Raw genomic sequence first — 17,562 nt, forward strand, 5'->3', positions numbered from 1 at the left:
AAAGTATGGACAAACAAGTGAAATACCTTAAGCTTATCTTAAGTGTTTTATCAGACTAATGAGACAACCACTGAACAAAGAATGAAACTGAATTTGGCATTTGTGATGCAGCTGCAGCCCTCTAAGCAAAGCTTTGATCTTAAACTTCCTTTCTAATGCTAGCATTATGATTCCACTCTACTAAAAGTCAATTGATACCTTTTGCCAGCACCAGTTGCCTTAAAAGCAGGATCACCAAGAAATATAATTCCACAATGTTGGAACTTGGATCAAATGGCATCAGATAGCAGACAGACTCTGGCAGTGCTCTGTGCCAATGTCCACATCTATTAGGTTCATTTGCTAACTAGTCTTATTATCTACTTCGTGTTGGGATTTCTTTAGGGTGTGGTAGAATGGGACAGATGGGTTGAAAGTCTTCCTTCAGGCATCATACACATAGGATTGGGCAGATGGGTTCCTTTCAGATAATCAACCTTTAAGCCTGGAAGACATGGACAAGCAGAGAGAAAAAGAACATACTATTGTCTAGTAATAGATAAAAATATAGTTGGTAATGGACACAATTAAAAATAAGATTTGAAATGTATAAATCAAAACTGGAACGCGGCATTGTGTCACTTCCCTTCAAAGGTACAGATTTTCAGGCAACAAGTTTGAATTATAGTAATAAGTGACCTCAGAAACCTAAAAAACTTACAAAACAAGACCACTCTTAGCAATAGAAGATGCCAACCTGAAGTAAGTTTTGTAGTAACAAGAACAAGGCTCAATTTTATTGAATATTTCTATCAGTTAACTGGATGAGAATTTTATAGAATATTAAACAAATGAGCAAGTGATATTAACCTGGGAGGAAAAAAATCAGAAGCCAAAAGGATTTCCTCACTGTGGAAAGATGGATTGAAATAATAAAAAAAAAAGAGATGAGTAAAGAATATTGCACTTAGGTCTCCCTAAAACCCAAGTGAAAACAAAATAATTCTTACACGAGTGTACAATGTAGAGATGTGTATTTGAGGCAGCATATGCAAAAAGAGAAGGAATTAGAGTTGATGAAGTAGTTGGCATAATCAGCTGGATGAAGTTGAATCTTTGGCTGTTTTAAAAGAAAAACCATATCTGTGGTGGAGAGCGTCCACTGACACTTCATTTCCAAACTCTGCCCTCCTTTACTCTGCTCACTGCCCCGGGACACAGCTGTCCTGGATACAGGACATCAATGAGTCTTCCTTTACTCGGAGTTCCGGTTGGGTTTGGCTAAATGGTAGCATGAGCAGGAGACGAGGGAGGACAGAGAGTAAGATGTGGGTATTTACTCCCAGAGGTCCTTCTGGGTACTGAGTGTGTCCCAGTCACACAAAAGTTCATGTTGCTGTCTGACAACCATCTTCAGGCATTCACCTCCATCTCTGATTCCAGTAACAATCTCCTTCTCTTACTCCTTTAGGGGAAGGGATGATAAGGATACTCTCCTGTTTCTAGCCCTGGGGTTTGTCCCAGGCCATTTGGATTTTTGTATGGTTCCTTCATTAAAATCTCCTCCAATTGCCCAATTTAGTATGACATGTACTTCCTGCAGGCACCCTTACAGATAAACTAGCATTTATTAAACACCAGCTATATGCCAAGCACTTAGTAGGAGCTGTTATACTTATGGTTTCAGCATCTCTCTGAGGTAGGTTCTATCATATGTTACAGATGAAGGGATAGAGGCATCCAGAGGCTGATTTACTTAAGGCCAAACAGCAAGTAGGTAACCAGGTTGGATGTGACCCCAGGCTGTCTGACTTAGAGCCCATGAATATAGCCCAATTCTGCTATATTCATTTTACTCTGTTCAGAATAAGTCATGACTTATGCTTATACTCTTAATCTGGAGAATAGTTCTTTCCCCCTGGCTTCATACTTTCAGAGGAATTAAACAAAACAAGTGTGTTTAGCGACAATTTCAGGAAGCATGAGGGGATCTCATAACTCAGAAATGTGGAGGCAGTGCAAATTTGTAAAATCTTTCCGAAAAGCAATTTGACAATATGCATTCAGGACCTTAAAGCATGCACTTACCCTTAGGCCCATTAATTCCACTTATAAAAGTCTATCCTAAGAAAATAATCAGAGATGTAAATAATGACTTAAGTACTAAGATGTTCAATGCAGAGTAAGTTACAAGGACAAAAAAAACAGAAAAAACAAAACCTGAAATAACCTTGAAGTTCAACAATAGAAAAACAGTTGACTAAATTATTATGCAGGTATGTATATGTATAGACTCACATGGATGTGGAATATTAAAGCTATCAAAATTGTGTCTTAGAAATAGAATGAATTGAGGAAATTCTCACATTGATAGTATAGGATTCAAAAGATTATCAAACTGCATACTCTATGTTTTAAAGCACGTGTGTGCATGTACACATGCACGTGTAGGGAAAAAAATGATTTCAGGACTACAAAACATTAACTGCATCTATCTTTACATTTGGGAGTATAAGTGATTACTTTATTTCTTCTGTATAACTTTCTACTTGCTTTTCTGTATTTTCCAGGTGGCACAATAGAAGCAAAAAATAAAAATTATTTTAAAACATCAATAACTGTGATTAAAATGATATAACTATAATTATATAATCATAATAATAACTGTGATTAAAATAACTGCGATTTATATATGGCTAAAATAATAGGAACTGCATAACCTGAAAAAGAGAAGATTCAATAAAATGTAGATGAAGGGCTATCAAAAGAAAGAGTTTGACACTCGTCCTAAATAGATCAAACAGAAGAACCCGAACCAACAGAAATTAGAGGAAGATAGATAGACTTTGTCTACAAGAAGGGAAAGAATTCTAATAGACTTTTTAAAAGTGGGAACACGTTGTCTCAAAAGGTTTTGATTTTTCTGTCACTGGAAGCATTCAAGAAGAGGTTTGACCAAAATTTTTCAGGAAGCTTCTTGCAGTGATTTAAACTTTGGACAGGTAGTTAGGCCTAGAAGTCTCTCCTTCCAGAGAGTCTAAAATTTGCATGCTACTGAACAACAATATCTAAACATTTCCTCACCATCAGAGATTGTTTCTTTGGGATAAGGTATTTTTGTTTCTGAAAATTCTCTTTTAATCTCCTCTGTGGGGGCAAAGTAGAAAGCCTTTCTGAGTTCAAAAGTAGTTCCTTTGAGGGCAAGGGACATGTCTTCCCATCACTGTGTACAACAGTTTCAAGTACAGAGCCTACCTAGAGCAACTCGGGTTTTTATTTAAGTAAGCCAGTGTACCAGACCTGGTTAAACACCACCCCAGATCCACTCCATCCTGCAACATCCCTCACTTCCCAGCGGGAGGATCCTTATCTCCTAGCACCCTTGCATCTCTGGCCCCTGACCAGGAAGCCACAAAACATAACAGACAGAGCAGTTCATGGGTTTGGGGGGGAGGGGGCCAGGTGAATTGCTTGCCTTCTCCCAAGCTTTCTCCCTTTACTGTCCTAGGATGTGATGGTTCTATAAGGCTCCTCTCAAGGCATCTCCCACGCTGCGCAAACAGCCCTGTTTCCTTGAGAGACTCACTCTCACTTCACAGCGATTTCAGCCCCAGTAGAGCACGAGCGCAAAGCTTAGCTTTCAGGTCTGTTCTCTGAAGGATGTGCACTAAGACAGCAATTGAAATTTTCTTGTGAGTTGGTTGATCAAGGGATAATCAGTCCACCCTACAAGATCTTCTGAAAGAGTGAGCCATGGGTAAATTCTCACACAAAGAACTAAAGGGAGAATTGATGTGAGACCTGAAGGAGGCAAAAAGAGCCCTGCAATGAGCATGAGGACCCTGGGACCAGATGGCAGCAGACAGCGGGTGGACAGGAGGGGGTGACCAGCAAACATCACCTCTGTGTCCAAAGCCTGCCAGGCAGAAGCTTTACTAGCAAACTTCCTCCTTGCCTTAGCCCTCCCCAAACTCCCTCAAGCAACCCACGGGAGGACACCATCCTCTCCCAAGGCCTCTCTCTCCTCCCAAGCCTGGTGCCCTTGCCCTTGACTCACCAACTCTCAGTTCCCCGCCTGCAATGAGCATGCACGCCATGCTCAGAACGTTGCTTCTGTCCACAGGGAATTCTAGAGTCCCCATCACATAGAGGCCTCTGAGGGACGGAAGATCTGTATCCACAAGGACAGTCCTGTCTGCAGAAGGAAAAGAAATTGCTCAGACCCATAAACACAACGAGAATTACCTCCTCTCCTCCAGCGACCTGCACTGCGGTGCTCCAGGCAGTTCAGGAGCTGCTTCCCTTGCTGCCTGGGCCAGGACAGGGGCAGGAAGTGGAATAACAGATGGTTTTCCAAAGGCTAGGCTTTCATAAAGAGGCAGGGGAAACAAGAAGGCATGATGCATACATTGTGCCATTGCTTCACAAACCGAGGGTCATGGCCAAAGGCACTGCCGATGCCCCAAACCCTGCCCCAAGCCTACTTTAGTGCAAACGTCCAGATGAGCTCCACACCCTTTGTCCCCATCCCTCCAGTTTGGCTCTCATGTCTGAGAGGTAGACAGCCATACAGACGACCTTGGCCTCTGAAGTCAGGCTATCTGGATGTGAATCCCAGCTCTGCTACTGTCTGACTGCGTGGACCAACAATTTCACCCCTCTGTGCCTCAGTTTTCTAATCTGTGAAGCGAGGATGATAATCAAAATACCTGTTTCATTCATAAGGTTTTTGTGAGGATTAAATGAATCAATAGATCTAAAGGGCTGAACCATTCTCAATTCCCCAATCCCACCACGAAAAGCCCAGTGTCTGGTACGTGCTCAATAAACGCTGGACATTTTCATTATTAGCACTGTTGTCCATTAGCTTGGCAAGCTTGCAGAGCTCACGGGACAACTTAAAACTTATTCTTCATTTCCCCTTCCATAAAAGCGGTTTCCATACAACTTCAGGAGGAAGAAACATTGATTTTTGTTTGAAAGTAACAATAGAGTAATACATGAGTAAAAATTCACCTTTAAAACAGTAAATATTTCATGTGTGCCAAAGTATTAAGTGTTACTTTCTGAGGCTTAGTAGTAATTCAACCCAAATTAAAGATATCAAATAAACATTTCTGCTTACATCTTAAGTACCATAATCACTGACACATGCAAAGATTTTTAAGGAACTTTTTAAAAATTTATTTTGTTGAAGTATAGTTGATTTACAATGTTGTGTTAGTTTCTGGTGTACAGAAAAGTAATTCAGTTATACATATATATATCTATTCTTTGTCATATTCTTTTCCACTACAGGTTATTAGAAGATACTGAATATAGTTCCCTGTGCTATACAGTAGGTCCTTGTTGGTTATCCACTCTATATATAATAGTTTGCCTCTGCTAATCCCACACTCTCAGTCCTTCCTTCTCCCACCCCCTCTCCCTTGGCAACCACAAGTCTATTCTCTATGGCTGTGAGTCTGTTTCTGTTTCATATTTAAGGAATTTTTAAACATAATCTCACTTCTCATTCCAGAAAACAATGCACCTGTTGTTCTTAAGGACCTGCTCACCCAAATTAACTTCTCAGGAGTTGTCTTTTCTGGTTCCTGCCTACTGCTCAAAGGATAAGACCACCACACCTTCCTATGGTAGACAGTAGAGGGTCGTGAACCAACCATTTCCCTATTCCTCCTGGTTAATAGTTAGACTACCTTTTCTAGCCTCCTCTACAATTAAATGAAGCCATGTGACTGAGGTGTAGTCAATAAAATGTAAGCAGAATTGAAGTGTGATATCTCGGACCTGGTCCCTAAATTCTCCTGCAGGTATTCCCTCCCTCCCTTGTGTCTCCGTTAAATAGTAGAACACAGGTTCTCATGGTGTGGGCATGGGCCAAACAGCATCTGCATCACCCACTCATCCATCAGAAGCAACCCAAGTTTTAGCTCTGCTGGTAAGCCATTCATGGTCTTACACTGGATCTACAACTCCCCTGTGGAAATCTCTCTCTAGTGATACCCTGGACCTTCTTACAACATAGCACTAAAACACATTATTGTAATTACATACATGATTATTGCTTGTAAGGAGGGAACTGTCACTGGGCTGGTCCTCAGTGTAATTATGTCTTTCTCTCCAACTGTTACTCCCTTAGGAGAAGAGAACATCCCTTTTTAAAAACCCCTAGTGCTTATTGTGACATCAAAGATAAAGCTGTTAAATAAACATTGCCCAGATCTGTTGAGTTTAGTTCCCGACACCCCTTAAAATTCAAGAGTTTATTAGTGACTGATACAAAATGAATAATCAGGCTAAACAGATGAAAATAAATTTGCATTTCAATTTCATGTCTGCTCCTTTCCACACATTCAAACAAAAGAGTGAAATATCTAGAGAATGTTCTAGGTTTAACATATATTTTATAGGTTCATGACTTTAACATGACTTCAAAAGCAAGACAGAAATTATTTCAAGCAAACATCTTTCAATACAAGAGTTCTATACAAATAGGCTTTATCTCTTCCAACCTATGGCCCATTCCACCAGTGTTTGCCTGTTGAACCTGATTGTACAAAATAACTGAATTTCTTCAATAAATGTTTTCTCTCATTCACAAAATACTTACACACAACACACACACACACACAAAAGCATGATATTAGGCCTCTTTTGAATATACTTCTCAGTTAAAATATGTCTATTACATGGAATTTAAAGTTTTCCCTTTGGTCTTTAGCACATTCCCCCTTCGTAGATGTTTTTCTTTAAATTCCCTGACCCGCTCCAAATATACCAACAAATTTCCCACAAATCATTCTTAGCCTAACTATTTTAAGCTCTGTGAGAACAGAGACCATAGCTGTGACTCTAATGTTTATTTGCTCAGCACATAGAACAATACCCGTAATTTGGTAGGTGCTCAAAAATAACACCAAAGAGTGTACACACACACCCCACATGTAAAACCCAACAGCCATCAGAAGGAAAGTATAGGTTGAAGGCAAGAGTAGAAACACTATCCTTATTTCTTTCAGTGCCACCTTTCACTATGAAATTTCCTGGATCCACCCAGTCCCCTTTTTTTTCTTGCCTCTTTCCTTCCTGTGCTAAATCTTATTGGGTGGTAGGAAGTCAAAGATGAGTCAGGACAGCTAGGGCACCTACCAGACACCAGTGGGGGACCACAGGCACCTAAGAGGATGGAAGGAACCCCCAGCAACTGGTTGTTTCAATTATAGTTTTATTTTTCCAAATACAATTTTTATCTTTCTAATTTTATTTTGTTTTTTATTCGTTATTGTACTTCTCCTTTTTTCTTTCTTTCTTACTTTTTTTTTTTTTTTTTAACCACACCACGAAGCTTGCAGGATCTTGGTTCCCAGGCCGGAGGTCAGGCCCAAGCTCCTGTGGAAGGAACTCTGAGTCCAAACTGCTGGACTAACAGAGAACCTCAGACCCCAGGGAATATCAATCAGAGTGAGGCCTCCCAGAGGTCCTCATCTCAGCACCAAGACCCAGCTCTATATAACTGCCTGCAAACTCCAGTGCTGGATGTCTCAGGCCAAACAACCAGTAAAACAGGAATACGGCAACACCCATCAAAAAAAAAAAGAAATGACAAAAAAATATGTTACATACGAAGGAGCAAGGTAAAAACCTGCACGACCAAATAAATGAAGACAAAATAGGCAACCTACCTGAAAAAGAATTCAGGGTAATGATAGTATAGATGATCCAAAATCTTGGAAACAGAATGGAGAAAATACAAGAAACATTTAACAAGGATCTAGAAGAACTAAAGAGCAAACAAACAGTGATGAACAACACAATTACTGAGATTAAAAATACTCTAGAAGGAATCCATAACAGAATAACTGAGGCAGAAGGATGGATAAGTGAGCTGGAAGATAAAATGGTGGAATAACTGCCAGGGAGCAGAATAAAGAAAAAAGAATGAAAAGAATTTAGGACAGTCTCAGAGACCTCTGGGACAACATTAAACACACCAACATTCGAATTATAGGGGTCTCAGAAGAAGGAGAGAAAAAAAAAGGGTCTGAGAAAATATTTGAAGAGATTATAGTCGAAAACTTCCCTAACATGGGAAAGGAAATAGTCGATCAATTCCAGGAAGCCCAGAGAGTCCCATACAGGATAAACCCAAAGAGAAACATGCCAAGACACATATTAATCAAACTATCAAAAATTAAATACAAAGAAAAAATATTAAAAGCAGCAAGGGAAAAGCAACAAATAATATATAAGGGAATCCCCATAAGGTTAACACCTGATCTTCCAGCAGAAACTCTGCAAGCCAGAAGGGATTGGCAGGACATATTTGAAGTGATGGAAGGGAAAAACCTACAACCAAGGTTTCTCTACCCAGCAAGGATCTCATTCAGATTCGATGGAGAAATTAAAACCTTTACAGATAAGCAAAAGTTAAGAGAATTCAGCACCACCAACCCAGCTTTACAACAAATGCTAAAGAAACTTCTCTAGGCAGGAAACACAAGAGAAGGAAAAGACCTACAAAAACAAACCCAAAACAATTAAGAAAATGGTAATAGGAACATACATATTGATAATTACCTTCAATGTAAATGGTTTAAATGCTCCCACCAAAAGACACAGACTGGCTGAATGGATACAAAAACAAGACCCGTATATATGCTGTCTACAAGAGACCCACTTCAGACCTAGGGACACATACAGACTGAAAGTGAGAGGAAGGAAAAAGATATTCCATGCAAATGGAAATCAAAAGAAAGCTGGAGTAGCAATTCTCATATCAGACAAAATAGACTTTAAAACAAAGACTATTACAAGAGACAAAGAAGGACACTACATAATGATCAACGGTTCAATCCAAGAAGAAGATATAACAATTGTAAATATTTACGCACCCAAAATAGGAGCACCACAATACATAAGGCAAACGTTAACAGCCATAAAAGGGGAAATCGACAGTAACACAATCATAGTAGGGGACTTTAACACCCCACTTTCACCAATGGACAGATCATCCAAAATGAAAATAAATAAGGAAACACAAGCTATAAATGATACATTAAACAAGATGGACCTAATTGATATTTATAGGACATTCCATCCCAAAACAACAGAATGCACTTTCTTCTCAAGTGCCCATGGAACATTCTCCAGGATAGATCATATCTTGGGTCACAAATCAAGCCTTGGTAATTTAAGAAAATTGAAATCATACCAAGTATCTTTTCCAACCACAATGCTATGAGACTAGATATCAATTACAGGAAAGAAAAACTGTAAAAAATACAAACCCATGGAGGCTAAACAATACACTACTAAATAACAAAGAGATCACTGAAGAAATCAAAGAGGAAATCAAAAAATACCTAGAAACAAATAAACAATGAAAACATGATGGTCCAAAACCTATGGGATGCAGCAAAAGCAGTTCTAACAGAGAAGTTTATAGCAATACAATCCTTCCTCAGGAAACAAGAAACATCTCAAATAAACAACCTAAGCTTACACCTAAAGCAATTAGAGAAAGAAGAACAAAAACAACCCCAAAGTTAGCAGAAGGAAAGAAATCATAAAGATCAGATCAGAAATAAATGAAAAAGAAATGAAGGAAACGATAGCAAAGATCAATAAAACTAAAAGCTGCTTCTCTGAGAAGATAAACAAAATTGATAAACCATTAGCCAGGCTCATCAAGAAAAAAAGGGAGAAGACTCAAATCAACAGAATAAGAAATGAAAAAGGAGAAGTAACAACTGACACTGCAGAAATACAAAGGATCATGAGAGATTACTACAAGCAACTCTATGCCAATAAAATGGACACCCTGGAAGAAATGGACAAATTTTTAGAAATGCACAACCTTCTGAGACTGAACCAGGAAGAAATAGAAAATATAAACAGAGCAATCACAAGCACTGAAATTGAGACTCTGATTAAAAATCTTCCAACAAACAAAAGCCCAGGACCAGATGGCTTCACAGGCGAATTCTATCAAACATTTAGAGAAGATCTAACACCTATCCTTCTCAAAATCTTCCAAAATATTGCAGAGGGAGGAACACTCCCAAACTCATTCTATGAGGCCACTGTCACCCTGATACCAAAACCAGACAAAGATGTCACAAAAAAAGAAAACTACAGGTCAATAGCACTGATGAACATAGATGCAAAAATCCTCAACAAAATACTAGCACATTAAAAGGATCATACACCATGATCAAGTGGGGTTTATCCCAGGAATGCAAGGATTCTTCAGTATATTCAAATCAATCAGTGTGATACACCATATTAACAAACTGAAGGAGAAAAACCATATGATCATTTCAATAGATGCAGAAAAATCTTTCGACAAAATTCAACACCCATTTGTGATTAAAAAAAAAAACTCTCCAGAAAGTAGGCATAGAGGGAACTGACCTCAACATAATAAAGGCCATATATGACAAACCCACAGCCAACATCATTCTCAATGGTGAAAAACTGAAACCATTTCCACTAAGATCAGGAAGACAAGGTTGCCCACTCCAACCACTATTATTCAACATAGTTTTGGAAGTTTTAGCCACAGCAATCAGAGAAGAAAAAGAAATAGAAGGAATCCAAATTGGAAAAGAAGAAGTAAAGCTGTCACTGTTTGCAGATGACATGATACTATACATAGAGAATCCTAAAGATGCTACCAGAAAACTACTAGAGCTAATCAATGAATTTGGTAGAGTAGCAGGATACAAAATTAATGCACAGAAATCTCTTGCATTCCTATACACTAATGATGAAAAATCTGAAAGAGAAATTAGGGAAACACTCCCTTTTACCACTGCAACAAAAAGAATAAAATACCTAGGAATAAACCTACGTAAGGAGACAAAAGACCTGTATGCAGAAAACTATAAGACACTGATGAAAGAAATTACAGATGATACAAACAGATGGAGAGATATACCATGTCCTTGGATTGGAAGAATCATCATTGTGAAAATGACTGTACTACCCAAAGCAATCCACAGATTCAATGCAATCCCTATCAAACTACCAATGGCATTTTTCACAGAACTAGAACAAAAAATTTCACAATTTGTATGGAAACACCAAAGACCCCGAATAGCCAAAGCAATCTTGAGAAAGAAAAATGGAGCTGGAGGAATCAGGCTCCCAGACTTCAGACTATACTACAAAGCTACAGTAATCAAGACAGTATGGTACTGGCACAAAAACAGAAATATAGATCAATGGAACAGGATAGAAAGCCCAGAGATAAACCCATGCACATATGGTCACCTTATCTTTGATAAAGCAGGCAAGAGTATACAATGGAGAAAAGACAGCCTCTTCAATAAGTTTTGCTGGGAAAACTGGGCAGCTACATGTAAAAGAACTAAATTAGAACACTTCCTAAAACAATACACAAAAATAAACTCAAAATGGATTAAAGACCTACATGTAAGGCCGGACACTCTAAAACTCTTAGAGGAAAACACAGGTAGAACATTCTATGACATAAATCACAGCAAGATCCTTTTTGACCCACCTCCTAGAGAAATGGAAATAAAAACAAAAATAAACAAATGGGACCTAACGAAACTTAAAAGCTTTTGCACAGCAAAGGAAACCATAAACAAGACGAAAAGACAACCCTCAGAATGGGAAAAAATATTCGCCAACAAAGCAACTGACAAAGGATTAATCTCCAAAATATACAAGCAGCTCATGCAGCTCAATATCAAAAAACAAACAACCCAATCAAACAATGGGCAGAAGACCTAAATAGACATTTCTCTAAAGAAGATATACAGATTGCCAACACACTCATGAAAAGATGCTCAACATCACTAATCATTAGAGAAATGCAAATCAAAACCACAATGAGGTTATCACCTCACACCGGTCAGAATGGCCATCATCAAAAAATCTACAAACAAGAAATGCTGGAGAGGTGTGGAGAAAAGGGAACCCTCTTGCACTGTTGGTGGGAATGTAAATTGATACAGCCACTATGGAGAACAGTAAGGGGGTTCCTTAAAAACCTAAAAAGAGAACCGCCGTATGACCCAGAAATCCCACGACTGGGCATATACCCTGAGAAAACCATAATTCAAAAAGAGTCATGTACCACAATGTTCATTGCAACACTATTTACAATAGCCAGGTCATGGAAGCAACCTAAGTGTCCATTGACAGATGAATGGATAAAGAAGATGTGGCACATATATACAGTGGGATATTACTCAGCCATAAAAAGAAATGAAATTGAATTATTTGTAGTGAAGTGGATGGACCTAGGGTCTGTCATACAGAGTGAAGTAAGTCAGAAAGAGAAAAACAAATACCGTATGCTAACATATATATATATATATATATGGAATCTAAAAAAAAAAAAAAAAAAAGATTCTGATGAACCTAAGGGCAGGACAGGAATAAAGACACAGACACACAGAATGGACTTGAGGACACGGGGAGCAGGAAGGGTAAGCTGGGACAAAGTGAGAGAGTAGCACTGACATATATACACTACCAAATGCAAAATAGATCGCTAGTGGGAAGCAGCTGCATCGCACAGGGAGATCAGCTCGGTGCTTTGTGACCACCTAGAGCGGTGGGATGGGGAGGGTGGGAGGGAAACGCGAGAAGGAGGGGATATGGGGACATACGTATGCATATAGTTGATTCACTTTGTTATACAGCAGAAAGTAACACAGCACTGTAATTATACTCCAATAAAGATGTTAAAAAATATATATGTTAGACATGTTTCCCATCATCAGGTGAAGACAGACAAATAAATACAACGCAATATCCTTGAAATGATCATATACTTTTTCATTACATGGAGATTGACCTCATCTTCATTTTCATCGACGTCAAAATAGAAGGTCTGTCCAAGTGCCTATTATAACAAAGTTCTGTGAAAATGAAATAAACCTGTTACCGCTAAAGAATTTTGTAAAAGAATTCTCCTTGTATTATGGTAACAGAGATGACAGCTAGCATTGCAAGTGATGCAGGCAAAACACTTCCCCCTGACTTTGTCTCTAGAGCAGATCAGGTCCAAATGGACCAACCCTCCGCTATAATGACAGCTTCTAGAGGATTTCTCTCTGTTTCAGGTGTGGAAAGTTAGGACCAATATGCCACATTGTCTAGAAGTAGCATGATTTCCATGAAGTTACTCAAGATGTTTCAGAAAAATCATTCAGAAGCAGTTATGCACACAACCCACTTAGAAACTTGAATGATAGACCACATCTAATTTAACTGTGGCCCAGTGCTTTTCACCTTGTCTTGACTTGGCCAAGGCTCCTGCATCCTACTGTGTCAGTGACCAATCTATCCTACTGAAGAGAATGAACAATGGCATATGGAGGGAACCATCTGGAATTTCTGTTGCTCGATGGGAGGCTGATGGGGGAACATATCTGGAAAGAGACTCCAAAAAGAATTAATGAGTACCAGATGTAATTAAAGACTGCTTTCCCCCTCAAAGGAGCTCAGGACCAGCCAAGGGGTGGTGCCTCTTGGTCCCGAATTACACCCTCTTTCCACTTGTTCATCCATCAAACACTAAACATCCCACCATCTTTATTTTAGTGTTTTTTCCCAAGCGGTGTTTGGGGTTTTTTCTCCCCCGAAATGGTTGTATTTTACAATGAGAAGGATAAAGCTTTATAAATAATATCTGGAAAGTTAACACTAAGGAAAAATCACCTGACTTTCCCCACATATCAAATGCAACTACAAAAATAAAAACAAAGAGGCATTAGTCTTCTATAAATGCATAGCTACCCTTAAGACCAGAAATCCTGAGCCAAATCAAAAGGCAGATGTCTCTGACAGAAGGCGAGGGCTTCTTTGTATCAGGAATGATCTGACTACTATAGCTACAAAGCGTGCCATATAATTTCAACACTAGATTTAAACTCATTTTTTTCCCCAGAAAAGTCAGGGAATCAAGGTCACTATTGTGTAGCATTCCAACGGTCTGACATTCACCTGAATCCTGTAGAAAAGAGATCAAGGGCGAAAGGCAAAGATCCTGGGAATAATGATGGGGTCTCGTGAATAAGCACAATTTAGGGCAGGCAGACCCACTGCTTGTGTTATATTCACTGTATCAGGCCCATAACTTAGGTGGTGAAGACAGTTTCCACTACAACCCTGCTATTGTCAGGAACACAGCCTACACCAACTTTGGACATGTCTCTGACTTCTAAGGGAGAATGATGGCATGCAAGGGCAGAGCAGGACATACAAGGACTATTTGTAGGCTTGTTATTTTCCTGTACCTTCCATAATTAATGAGCTTGTTTCTACATTCAGTCTTAGCTCCAATACTTTCCCATAAATATGTGAACCAATGGAAAAATAAGTTTTAATGCCATTTCAATCACTATTAAGTGACCCAATCTTCCTTTTTAAAAAGAGAAGACTATTTTTAGCTCTAAGGTAACTATTTTAGATACTTAGATATACATATGTACACAGTCATTGGTAGTATTTTCTCTCCTTTGCAGTCATTTGGCTTTTGGTGACTCTAATGATTTATCCAAATATTCCATCTATCACGATATATGAGGATGGCTCATCCAAAAAAATTACTTTTATAATAGAATGGAAATTGTCATACATAAACAGTTCACAGGAATGAAAGGTTCACATGATTGAAAATGAACGTCAAGTAGACTAATTTACAGAGATGTTGGTATTCATTTATAAAGAATTCATTCTCTTATAGAAAAAGCAGAACAAAGAAGTGCTAGAAGATGATGCAGTCCTTCTATAACTATATGCTTTTCAAAGAGCTGCTAACTTTACAGCCTGCCTTTTTCGTCAAATCCACACAGGTAGTTTCTTTATTCTACTCTATCATTTTTTTCAAACTGGTCTTAAAAATAGGCAGAAGAGGCAGTTTTCAAAGTACCCAGAGGCACATGATTCAGCCCTGAAAGCCAGCCTTACACCTTCCTTACACCTTGAAGAAGAGCCATCTGCCTGCCTGGTGTGTGTGTGTTTGGGGTGGGGGTGGGGGGAGGCTGCTCTCTTCACTCTCACCTCATGAGAAGAGTCCAATTTCAACTTCGGCCAACAAATTCCCATCCCCTCCCCACATACACTCTCTCTGTGTCTTTCTCCATCACAGACAAACGTGCATAATTCCCACAGTAGAATCAACATTTTAAATTATGATATTTTAATTGATCAATAAAATGTTTAACATACAGTGTTTATCTCTTCCTCTAATCTATACCATCTGTTCGTCAAAAATATTTTGAATCTATTTAACAGGAAGGTCTTTAAGTAAAATTACCAACTGTATCAGATCAATCCTCTAAAGCCCAAATTCTGAAAGGAACATACCAGAAGGTGCTGCCATTTTTATAGAAATAGAAAAGAATTTGTGCCTTCTTTCATTCCAGCTTTCTTGGTTTTGTTTTGCTTTTAGTCTTGAGATGCTGTTATGCTGCAGTTCTCTCCATTAGGCTTCAAAGAATTCACCGTGGCCAACTTGGTATTGCCTTTTTTTTAAAACAACTTTAATATTTAAAAAATTGATGTATAATTGACATGCAAAAAGCTGTACATATTTCATGTATACAACTTAATGAGTTTAGAGATAAGTATACACCCATGTAACATCACTACAATCTAGGCCATAAACCTATCTATTCTTTCAAAAAATTTCTTCCCACCCTTTTAATTAATCAATTTATTTACTTATTTATTATTAATTATTACTTTGGGATAAGAACACTTAACATAATATCTACCCTCTTAGCAAATTTTAAGTACAGAATATCGTACTGTTTGCTATAGGCACTTTGCTGTACAATAGCTCTCTAGGATTTATTCATCATGCATAACTGAACATTGTACCCTTTGACTAGTACCTCTTCATTTCCCCATCTTCCCTGTCCCGGCAACCACTCAATTTAAAAAATGGGCAAAGGAACTGAATAGACATTTCCCCAAAGAAAACATACAAATGTACAACAGGTATATGAAAATGTGTTCAACATCACTAATCATCAGGGAAATGCAAATCAGAACTACAAGATATCACCTCACAACTCTTAGTATGGTTTTTATCAAAAAGAAAAAAGAAAAAACAGATAAGTGTTGGCAAGAAATTGGAGAAAATGGGACCTTAGTGCATTGTTGGTGGGAATATAAACTGGCACAGCCACAATGGAAAACAGTATGGAGGTTCCTCAAAAAAATTAAAAATAGAACCACCATATGATCCAGAAATTCCATATCTGGGTATTTACCCAAAGGAAATGAAAACAGGACCTCAGAGATATCTGCATGCCCATGGTCATTGGTGTTGCCACTTGAAACAAGGTCCATGGTGCTCTGATTGCTCAGATGACTCGAGACTCAAAAAAACAAGCAACAGGATAACAACAGCAAAAACCTAGACCTTGCAATCCCCAGGAGACATAAAAGTGAAGGGCAGGCGTTCTGATAAATTTGAGGTCAGATGTTCTATCCACATAATGAGGTCAGAGGCTTTATCCACATAATTCTGTTATCTCAATATATCATTAATGAATCTGTACTAACCTGAAGTTTCATGATTAAATTCCTCTCCATCCCTTGCAGTAAATGATACATTCATATTTGGAAAGGCATAAACTGATAAGTCTCAGGTGATCCAATTATTAAATTTTTACATGTGGCAGTTAGTGTTAAAGCCAAATGAGGCACCAAATTTATTTTCCTATGTGGGTTTTTGTTTTGATTTGTTTCCTTAAGAAAAATAATGAAATCAACTTCTAGTAAATAAATATATTTTCCAATTTAATTCTGAAGAAAAAACATGAAGATCTATGAAATAAGTGATAATAGCTCCATGTAGCAAACATTATATTCAATGAGTTTATTTCCCCTTCAGCTCTTTTTTGAAAACAAATCCTCTCTTTTTTTCTCTGCTTGACACTAGAGAGGGCAATGTGTCCAGAAAACTATGAGATTCTTTACTTGCCTTTAATGTTATTGATTATTGTTTTCTCAAGCTTTCAATTATTTCTTCCAGCTGGGGGGAAAAACCCCTCCAAAACACTATTAAGTTCCTTAAAAATAAAATGCTTGTATTCTATTTGTTTTAAAAATTATACGCATTATTTCATAAATGCATAATTGATGCTTAAAAGAGAACTTAGAATATAGTACCTGACTAATAAATATTGAGTGAATAACCTCTGTTCTACATGTTAACACGTTGTATTCAAGTTCATAACTTCTGAGCAAACTAGTCTGTATTTTCCATTCCTAAGATCATGAAGTGCTTATGTTCTATATAAATATAAGAATTACTTCTGTAGAGGTGTTCACTGTTCTAAACATTTCCATTGTTATATATTTTTAAAATTCCCAAAGTCTTTAAGAATTTCTTTGTAAATTCCAATAAATTACATTTATTTAATGCTTGGGGTTTCCAGAATAACTTCCTTTCCCCTTGAGTTCAAATACATCCCAGAGACCATGAAGGTTCCTAAAACTTTTATTCACAATTCACATGTATTTCAACAATAATATCCAGACTTTACAACCCCTGCCATAAGTCCCAATACTCTAACATATCTTCAT

General features: G+C 38.1%; 1 protein-coding gene across 1 annotated transcript in view; it reads right to left on the reverse strand.

Annotated features, from left to right (window-relative positions):
* The window catches only part of PKHD1 (PKHD1 ciliary IPT domain containing fibrocystin/polyductin), a 432,444-nt gene that overhangs the window by 153,740 nt on the left and 261,142 nt on the right, over positions 1-17,562 (reverse strand). The window contains exon 54 of the mRNA XM_068558204.1: positions 4,037-4,174. Coding sequence (XP_068414305.1) covers positions 4,037-4,174 — 138 coding nt within the window. The remainder of the gene's footprint in view (positions 1-4,036; positions 4,175-17,562) is intronic.

Source organism: Eschrichtius robustus, chromosome 12, assembly GCF_028021215.1.
Source record: "Eschrichtius robustus isolate mEscRob2 chromosome 12, mEscRob2.pri, whole genome shotgun sequence".
Classification (NCBI taxonomy): Eukaryota; Metazoa; Chordata; class Mammalia; order Artiodactyla; family Eschrichtiidae; genus Eschrichtius; species Eschrichtius robustus.